Raw genomic sequence first — 10,726 nt, 5'->3', positions numbered from 1 at the left:
AAATACTCATAAATGCTCGCAGAAATTGTGAGCTCCACTCAGCTTTAATTACGTTTTACAAATCACACCCAACATAATGAAACAGTTATATGTCAAATTGAATAAATGCATTTACAGCAGTGAAAAAACGGCGTTAAATAATTTAATTAATCACAGGTGTTAATGCGTTAACTTTTAACAGCCCTAGTTTTCGCACATTCACTTTAGGGTGTTAAGTGTGCATCCATACCGGATCCCTCTGAGTTTGGCTCTGTTGTCATGGCGATCAATGATGTTGTGCAAAATCTCCAAGACGAGCTGCCGGAGTTCATTGTCCTCCATCAAAGAGATGGAGCATAACGGCTCCAAAAACGCCGCGGGCAGGCCAGCACACATCGTTTTACATTTAAACCCTGACGTAACCTACACAAACACACACACAGAAAGAATCCATCAGATATGAACTGCACCATTACTACAGTACATATTCACACTATTAACTCTAGCAACACACTTGTGGAAATGGCCAGCAGTGGGAGATGGAGAGCAAAAGCTGTTGACATCCAAAATAACAATTGTACGTCTCAACCTGCGGCTCATTTCCTGCCTGTTGCTGGGCAACGGCGCCTGAAAAGTTGCCCTGTCTAAAACCAGCCATAAACCAGACTTGAGACAAAATTGGACATTAGAAAAAAAGAAGAAAAAGGACACTAAGCACCACAGGCAGCTGTAATCTGATGTTATGATCCGTGCAGTCTGCTGTCTAGGAACCTTCAGAAACTCCCTCAGGAGGGTGTGGAAGTTTTTACTAACAAGCTCAGAGACAGAATGAAAGTCTAAAGTATTGTATTCAATAGTCATGACTCTGAAGCAATGCTTGATACCAGCCTTAAAGGGATAATTCACCAAAAAATTTATGAATTAATTAATTACCCTCCCTCATGTCATTCATCTGTAAGACCTTTGTTCATCTTTGCAACTCAAAGATGTATTTTTGATGTATCAATGTATTTATAAATATTTTTGATGAAACTGAAACATTCAAATCCCAAAGAGGTAGTTATGACACCATCATGTGACATCAGCAGAAAGCTCTCGGATTTCATTAAAATATCTATTCCAAGGATAAACAAAGTTCTTATGGGTTTGGAAAGACATATGGGTGAGTAATTAATAACATAATTTTCACTTTTGATCAAACCTTTAGATTCTCTTTATCATTACTAACATACACACACACACACATAAATGAAAAGAAAGAAAAGAGGTTTACCATAATGAGAGAACTTAACAGCATTGTCTGGATTCTCTTAGTGCCATGATGCCTGAGAAAGAAAAAGGAGATCTTTTAAAATCTTTAGTATGAATAGACTTTGCTTTCTTGTTTTCTTTTTCTACGTAACAATGGCTGGAACCCTTCTTTCATACTATAACCCTAAACAGTAAGTGTATAGTAGTAGGTATTTCAACAGTTAGTAGCAAATTAAATCTGACAAATCAAGATTATATTTTTTTAAATTATTAAATTAGAATAAAACTATGGCATACAGCCTTCACAAACATTTCTCAATTGAATGAACATTGCTCGCTTTTAGTATTTTCTCCCCACTCATTCAAGATAAGTAAATAGGAATGCAGTACAATACAACTAAACAAAGTTGTTGTTTTTTTTAATCTGTAAATGCAATACTGAAGTCTGTTTACGCTCGCTGAAGACACACTTGATTACAAGTCATTTGCATGTTGCAAATATGATTGTGTCAGTTTAACATGTGCAATCAGTGCCATAATCAAGGAACTGGCTCCAAACAAAGAATCTCTCACACACACACACACACAGTCGTACCCGATCTTGACCGTGTCCAGCGTGTGACACGGCGTGCCGTAAACAGGAACTTTCCCCATAATGAACATCATCACTTCAGCTCTCTGATAATCAGGAAGATTTCCTCCAAAGAAACCTAGACACACGCAGAAATCCGTTTTATTGAATTGGTTCAGGATTCAGACTTCACAAAAGGTCAGGGATTTTAGCGAGCACGTCGAGCTGTCACCGATGGTTTGGATGATGGCGTTCTGGACGATCCGCTCCTCGCTCTCTTTAGTACGGGTGGAGGAAAGGCTGCTTGCGGAGTTCCTGCGGGAACCGTCGCCCAGCTCAAAATCCACACTCACACGCAGATGCTTCAGTAGGGTGTTAAACACCTCTAGGACTGTGGGACCTGAGAATAAACACATAGCACAAAAGTAATTATGCAGAACTGTGCAGATTTCCCTTCAAAATCAGCACAGAAGATGCTTAAAACATCACAGATTCTCTCCGGACCTACTGAATAAGCACTATATGATGTTAAATACATCATTTTCTCACCACATATTTCTCACCTCTGCTCAACACAGAGGAAGAAATTTTGGTAGACAAACATTTGCTGGTAGCCACTGACATCCATAGCATGGACAAAATACTATTGAAGTCAACAGCCACCAATAACTGTTTGGTAACTAAAATATCTATCAGGTATGTAACAATATGATGAACTATTCATTTAAAAACCACATGCAGAAACTAGACGCAAGAACTAAAGAGCACTGCTAGGGGGCGCTGTACTTTCTCTACACAGCAAATCCACAAAACCTTCAGTCACTTGTCAAATAAACACTGATAATTAATCAACACACCATTAACCTCAAAGAGTTCACCAGTTCACAATAAACACGCCAATTTAGTGACTGCCTGAAGGTTTCGCCTGGGTGACGGCCGCGTTAGTTAACGTACCCAACCACAGATTGGGTGGTGAAGAGATGGGACTGAGAAACGTATAAGCATTGTTTTGATTATAAGCAATATGACCTGTGAGAGAAAACAGATTTCAGGAAGGAGACAAGGAATAAAAGACAACGCGGAATGAACATCAGAAGGGATCGTGAAATGAAAAGAGGAAATGTAGTTTGTTATTTTCGGCATCTGTTTGTAGTCGTAGTGACTGACACACAAGCAAAAGAACAAACAGAATGACATTAAAAAAAAGAAAGAAATGAACATAATGATTTCAGGATGAGAATAAAACAGCAACAGGTAGACTTTCAAACTCTATACTACCGCTCGAAAGTTTGCGGTAAAGTTTATTAAGCATTAAACTGATTAGAAGTGACAATAAATATATTTATAATTTTACAATGTATATTTCTAAAGTTATACATAAACAAACACACACACACACACAATTTTTATCAAATAAATGCAGCCTTGTTGAGCTTAAGAGACTTCTTTTAAAAACATTAAACTTACCAACCCCAAACATTTGTGATAGAGTAAATGAAGCAATGTTTAAAAGTGTTAAAAGATGTTAACCAAAAAATTAATATGTAAATAAATAAACTCAACATTGCTATGATGAATACTTGCTAGTCAAACCCAAAATTGTCCATGACAAGCAAGCCCTCGGTTTGTGTGTCTGCTGAATTTACTGCTCTTAAGCTTAAGTCTTATAGCTCAGACAAATACATGCACATCTTTCCTCAAAAAGTCAAACCATGATGCTCATGATGGTCAGTGCTCTCAGTCTTACCGATGGAGCCCTTGGCTGCTATGGCAACCGTCTCCAGCAGCACCTGAACGATACCTGCCCTCACACGTGGGGTGTTCTTGCTGTGGGTGTCGAGGTGAGACAACACCTGCTGGATCACGTGGTGAGAATGCTGAGCCTGAAACACACACACACACACACACACACACACACACACACTCAGAGTTTGTTACATATGATGTAGAAGTGAATTTACTATTTACTATTAGATGCTGCAACGATCACACAGGATTTACACAAAGAGATGAAGAGAGAATCTGGTCGCTTTACCTGGATTGAGTACATGATTATCCTAAAACAGGAAACAGCAAAATCGTTCGGGTCCCACAGACGATGGTTGTCTAAATGCCTGCAGTAAAGAAAAAAAAAAGGCAGTGTGTCATGAACTCTCATGAGACAACATATTTACTGACTATTCATGGATAGTCATGTACAAGATTTATCATTTTTCTGTTTTTCAAACATTTAGGATATTTGATGTTTTCAAACCACCAAGACTGCACCGGTATTGGTAGTAATGAGAACATGATTATCTGTATATACGAGGTTTACTGATTATTATGAATGAGAGAGTGCAACATGCAAAGCAGTGGAATAAGTCCCGCCTTCTAAAGAAAAGGGCCAATCGGCAACTGGTAGTCAGTGTCCTAAGAGCTTAGTAATCTTTTCCCTCCACAATTTTTTCAAACAAGATTTTAGCTTTTAATCGTAAATCTACGGAGGATCTATGTTTGGATGCTTTTTTTACTAAATTTATGGAGATGATCTAAAAAAATGTATAAAATAGGGTAAACAGATGTAATTTATAATAGTGGAGATGACACAAGTGGTATGTTGCATCCTTTTCCATTTTTTTGTTATTAATTTTCAAAAATGCATTAAAATACTTTAAATATATTTAAAATGAATGAACAAAAACCATCCATCTGCAATGTCACAATTAGTACTAGAGCCCTTTAAGAATGACTTTAGAGCAACTTGAAACACACACAACATCAACCACCGCTTCATAATTAAAAATTCTGCCATTATTTACCTACATTTTGTTTCAAACCTGTGCGACTATATTCCTTCCGCAAAGATATTTTAAGAAATTATTTTTTTCTCACCATTGGAAACCAATAATCACAAAAACAGTTTGATAGAAACCTTCATTAATATCTAAGTTCTGCAGAAGAAAAACAAAAAAAACAGTCATGCAGATTTGGAACCCAAATTCCATCCGTAACCTAGTCTTTAAAGCCTCATGTGCAGCCAGGCGACCACATTCACAGTCTGTGATTTTTATACAGGTGTTTGGAGTCAATTCTGGCAGCTCTGTCTGTTATGTCGGACACGGTGCTTTCACTCAACAGCAGCTGTGATGCGGAAAACTTGAGCATTTCTTCGCCACATCACAAATCCTGTTTCCACACCTTTATCTCTCCTCTTTTCCGCAGTCTGATCTAACTCTAAAACCTCTATGCCGCGATCGTCTCCCTTCCTGCTGTCGCCATGGTAACGTCAATCCGATCTCACCCCCCATCCGATGCGAGCTATTTTTAGAACGCCTGAAATCCCCCCTCCACCCAAAAAAAAAAAAAAAAAAGCTCTCGCTGTCTCTCTGTCTCCCCAAACACCAGCTTTATGTGTTATCAGAGGTACAGATATCTGCCCTGGAGCTCAACGTTCCCTCAAACCCTCAAACAAGTTTAATAAACACACAGCACACAGCCGCGCGGTTTAATCAGGAGAGAGCCAGAGAAAGAGCGAGACATGAGAGACGGAGAGATGTGATGGAGAAGGTGAGGCAGTGTGAAAGAGAAAGAGACGTGCTTCAGAGCCCCTTGGCGCTTTGATATTCTTTTTACAGACGTCTCACTCAGCACTAATTGGCCAATGACTGAGATGAGCCAAAACAGTCTCATTAATGAGCCCTGTGAGTGTCCGCACACGCACACACACACACACACACACACACACACACACACACTGCATACGGCTGCATGTGTCTGAATTGTCTGCTAATAAGCTGCAGATGGAGACCAGGTCAGTGCAGTCAAACCAAGAACTGCTCATTTACACACGACGCCAAAGTCAAAGCCGCTCGTCTTCAATTCTGAATCTAAAGTTTCACCTTCAGCCGCCATTAAACTCACTGGCAGACAGACCTAGAGTACAGAGCTTTTATTCAGCGTTTATTCAACACATGGGGCACAATGCAAACAGTTCCATTTTTATTTTATCCTTTTTTTATTTACATTTTTGTAGACTATTTTAATAGTTAAATTAAATTGTATTAAACATAAAGCATGTCTATTTAATGAAAATCATGAAACTTACAATATTGAAGAGCAATTTTATTAAAGGTTTAACAAAACATTGCATGTTAAGTTTACATTTTTTTTTTTTTTTTTTTTACTCAAATTGAATTTTGACCAAATTGTGTTTTCCAATAATTTTCTGGATTTTACTTTAATGGTTTAATTAAATATTAATAATCAAAAGCATTACTAATTAAAATTATTTTATTTAACAAATGATTATTATTATTATTATTATTATTATTATTTCAAAAATACTGTGGGGTATTTTTTTTTCTGATAAAAAATTCTAGCTAATTTTCAACTAAATATTCCATTAAAATATAAACTATTTTATTAGCAATTGTACTACAATTAAATAAAATTTCAGTCATAGTTTCTATGAATTAAATGTTTTTGTTTGTATATGTTATTATGCTACTTTTTCACAAAATAAAAGGTAAAAATCTTTCAATTCTGGCAGGTAGTGTATACAAAATTCTAATAAATACATTTCCTAATATAGGCAATGTTTTTTAATATTTAACTCACATTTCAGTGCAATATGAAACCTTTTTTTGTGGTTTTACTGCATGAAACATCCTGTGTCGTAGTGATATAGTCATTACTAGACCATTTTCTTGCTTAGAAAATGACCTGGAAATGACTTCAGTGTTCCTCTAGACTTGCCTGGATGTGAGCTGCATGAATCAAGAGAACATTAGTGCTAATGGAGGGAAAAAAAAACAGCTATGATATGATGACATATTCAAGTAATAAGCCATGAGAGGACAGGTTATGGAGACCTTACTAAAGTGTTAAGCATGATAGAAAATGAGAACTGAATTATGAGTGCAGTCACAAACGCAGATAAAAAATTCACCTGCAGGTTCTTTCAATAAAGAGAACAATTAAATTATAATACATAGCTGTACTTTAATATTTAATACTGCTAAACTAATTCCAGCCACCAGAATAATCAATAGTGCATTCATTGCGCACTGTCTGCTTATGTAATACAGACTCTTAAATGGGTCTTGCAGCTTGTCCAATTTAATTAAAATAAGTTGGTAAAATTCTTGCACATTTTATCATGCATGCAATTCATTTTAATTTGTCAAATGAAAGTCATTTTAATTTGACAAATGAAAGTTTGCTTAATGCATTCGCACTGAGAATAATTTTCACAACACTGGAAAATTATGTGAGTGTTTTTAATCTAATATCGTCTGTCCATGTAGTCGGTTTAATTTGGAACGCTGCTGAATTAAAACATGGTTATTTCTTTATTGTTCAGGAGAACAAAAGTCAGCATCCAATGTTTAGTTATAAACAACTTAAAATATTAAAATGTATAATTATTATGCAAAATACAATTAGGTGAATACAAAATCCACCTAAATCCTTTTAGTTTAAAATTTCATTAAATTTTTTGCAAAAAGAAAAGCCAAACAAATAAAAAAAATATTAATTAATTATATATATATATATATATATATATATATATATATATATATATATATATATATTTGTTTTGTAATGTAATGTTATGTAATGTAATATGTATATATATATATGTATATGTATATATATACATTACTAAATAAATAATAAAAAATATTGCTCGTGCCATAAGTATGACATACTTTAATTTCTGAAGATGTGAAATTGGGTGGGGGGGGGCACACGAAAGCAAACATTCAGTATCAATATAGTGGAAAGGCACTAGGCTAGAGAGTCAGTGTGCAAACAGAGACACATATTTGCATCTGTAACCCATTTAACAAATAAATCAAGCACCGAACAGCTGGATTCAGATCACAACATTTCCTTTAACACAAAAGAGAGCCATCTGGGCGCTGCTTGCGTTTTCTGCATGATGTTTGTGTTGAGACTGGAATGAATGAATCCCATCATGCCCACAGCGTGAGAGGAAACAGACGAGCGGCTGACAGCAGCAGCAGAGTCTGGACACCTGAGCTCGCAGGCTAACACCGCGCTGTGTGTTTGTCTGAAAACATCTGCGTGTCTCTGTGTGTCTCAAAGAGCTCTGGCACCATTCACGTAGGAGTATGCGCCGCATATTTGAGACCAGAGCTCATCAAGATCATACAATACCTGATCCGCGATGAAAGAAAAAAACTAAAAACATTCTATTGTCTGCTTTCAATTTTCTCTTGCAATCTCGCAGCCAAACACTGAACAGCGATTAACGGAAACCGACATCCTTGAAAAGCTGAAAGAGCCACGCATACCGAAGCTTGAAATGGCACAGTACTAATATTTCGCAGATATCTGTACCTGCCTTTAACGTGCAGGTATTCAGCACAGCTCAGGCAGTGTGAAGGATAAAAGTTCATGTTTAAGAGTGAATAACGCATTAATACATTAAATAATGCATCATTTCAGTGAATGATGCTAAATGCATTGATTATGGAATTTATATTCATGTACCATAACTCTAACAAAACGGTTAGGGCATGTAAAAAGCTTTGGTGTGAAGTGTGTGACAACAGTTTGAAGGAAACGACAAGCTCATAAATATTCTTCCAAAGTACAAAAATAGTTCTAAAACTAAACTCACTAATGATGCGACAACATTTTTTTCTACTAAAACTTCAAATCGACGTTCACACTGCACATTTATGAAGTTTTTAATATATGCAATTATAAAATGATGCTTCTGCTCCATGTATTTGTTGAAATATATACTTCTTAATGGTGGTTGTGTAAAAAAAAAAAAATGTATAAAAGTGCCAAATCACCATAAATTACTAAACTGATTTTCAGCCATAGCAACGTCAAAACAGCTCCTGGACTAAAAGTGTGCATTTTAAAAATTAGGGAAAATTTTAGCCACTGTACCCTGATCGCAATATAATACTACTTCCATTGCAACAACCCCAGTACAAAACCTGTTCGTTAGATGTCAAGAAAACAGTGCTAATATACAGTACACTCACAATGTGATGTATTTAATCTCCATACTGAAATCTCAGATGGCCGGAAAATGATTCATATTTTATAAATCGTTAAAATATTTGTGTCTGGGACTTTTTAAATGCTTAAATGTGTAACATGAGCTCATGAACAGCTGTATTTTCAAATGAAAGGAGCAGAGCCTTGGATGAAAAAAACAGCATTCCTTACGCCCTTACTTAACAAGCCGATAGTGAGCGAACGGCTGCTGTTGCCAAATTGACAGTTCAAACAACAGCACTGGATAACGGTGTCTAGGCATGGCGGTGTTACTTACACCAGTACAGGGTGAACAGCGTTGTTCATGTTGCCGTAAGCAGCACGACCCAGCAGCTCTCGAAAGCAACTCTCCGCCAGTGAAGCCGGATTTTCCTCTCCAGCCCTGAAAGAGAGAAACATACACGTAAGTGTAAGTGCAATGTATTAAACTGTCGTTTACGGCGTGTGGTTTCACATTCTGCATTCTGATGTCAAACACACAAGTGTATTAAATGATGCATTAAGACCTTTTAGGAAGAAACCCAGCCACCTCTCTCTCTCTCTTTCTCTCTCTGTCTCTCTCTCTCACACACACACACACACACTCTCTCTTTGTCCCTTCGGCTCACCGACAGCCCGTGGAAAGCAATTAACAGAATCTGACGACCTTGAAAAGCTGAAATAAGCACACAACTATGCACGCGCACACACTCATCAGCTGTGTGTAAGTGTGTATGTGCTTTCTGGAGCCAATAATAGCCCCATATTCAATCTAATCAGTCTGCTATAAATTGAAGCACCGCAACCACAAACAGTGGCTATGTTTTGCAAAGGACTACTGGCATACTGCTTACTTCACAGTATATACTGCTATTTTTCAATAACGTAGTATGCAGGACTGCTGTCACATTACTTTATCACATTGCTTTTTACAGGGCCGTTGCACCAAGGACAATACCTACTGATTTAAGGCTGCATGATTAATCCAAATAAAACCAACATTTTGATATGGTTTAGTGCGATTAGCAAATCACAAAGGCTGCTATTTAATGATAAATAAATAAATGTATGTGTTGCACGTTTATGAGTGACGCAAATGTTCTTTTACACGCAAGCAGCTTATGATCCAGCGTTTTTTACTATTTCAGAGCAGCTCATTCTGAAATATTACAATAGTAATATTATTAAGTATTATTGTTATCGCAATTAATCATTTTACAGCACTAGTAGAAACTATGAATAATATTAATAATATTAATAACAGACATATTGTAGGGTATGCACTAGTTATATACTGTACATTTCCATCAAGGTAGATATTTTTACGCGCATATTGTGTAAGCCAAGGTATACTACAAATACAGTATGTACTATTTATACGCAGAGTCAGCATCTAGAAAGTTATTACATACAATAATTAAATGAATAAAACATTTAAAGATACAATTTTAATATATCTAAAGAGATAAGCTTTCAGATGAGAAAAGCATCCACTGTGACATTAGCAGGTCAGATGCCATTCCGGACCAGCTTAACACACGTCAATCAAACACAAGCCCAGGTTTGTGTTTGCAACCTTAATCACTGATCGATGCACCTGATCGGATTTCAGCTCCTGATTATAGGGCAGAAGGGTATGATTGATGTTTTCGTACTCAAAAACACAAACAGGCAATTAAACTTAAGTATTCTCTGCACACTGGGGCCCTTATCTGTGAAACACTCATGTTTTATTCTCACACAAACACACACAACCTTAAAGGAATCAGATATCCTTGATTGCCCTCTACATGTGGACCTCCAAGCTCTCTTATCAAGGAAATCCTCCTCCCTGCCTTTCTGTGTGTTTGCTGGCGTTATGGTGCAGAATTAAAAAAACCCATAAAGAACATACTGTATAGCAAATATCACCTTGAGCGT

At 36.7% G+C, this 10,726-nt stretch overlaps 1 protein-coding gene across 3 annotated transcripts in view; it reads right to left on the bottom strand.

The window, feature by feature from the left end:
• Positions 1–10,726, bottom strand: part of efr3a (EFR3 homolog A (S. cerevisiae)) — a 32,568-nt gene that overhangs the window by 8,514 nt on the left and 13,328 nt on the right. For all 3 annotated transcript variants that reach the window (XM_043263535.1, XM_043263525.1, XM_043263517.1), the window contains 7 exons: positions 9,105–9,209; positions 3,837–3,915; positions 3,549–3,684; positions 2,034–2,201; positions 1,826–1,940; positions 1,253–1,304; positions 230–402 (listed from right to left, as the gene is read on the bottom strand). In XM_043263535.1, coding sequence (XP_043119470.1) covers positions 230–402; positions 1,253–1,304; positions 1,826–1,940; positions 2,034–2,201; positions 3,549–3,684; positions 3,837–3,915; positions 9,105–9,209 — 828 coding nt within the window. The remainder of the gene's footprint in view (positions 1–229; positions 403–1,252; positions 1,305–1,825; positions 1,941–2,033; positions 2,202–3,548; positions 3,685–3,836; positions 3,916–9,104; positions 9,210–10,726) is intronic.

The sequence above is a fragment of the Puntigrus tetrazona genome, chromosome 2 (assembly GCF_018831695.1).
Source record: "Puntigrus tetrazona isolate hp1 chromosome 2, ASM1883169v1, whole genome shotgun sequence".
In the NCBI taxonomy this organism is placed as follows: domain Eukaryota; kingdom Metazoa; phylum Chordata; class Actinopteri; order Cypriniformes; family Cyprinidae; genus Puntigrus; species Puntigrus tetrazona.
Note: the sequence above shows the minus strand (reverse complement) of the source record. Positions and strands in the feature narration are given on the sequence as shown.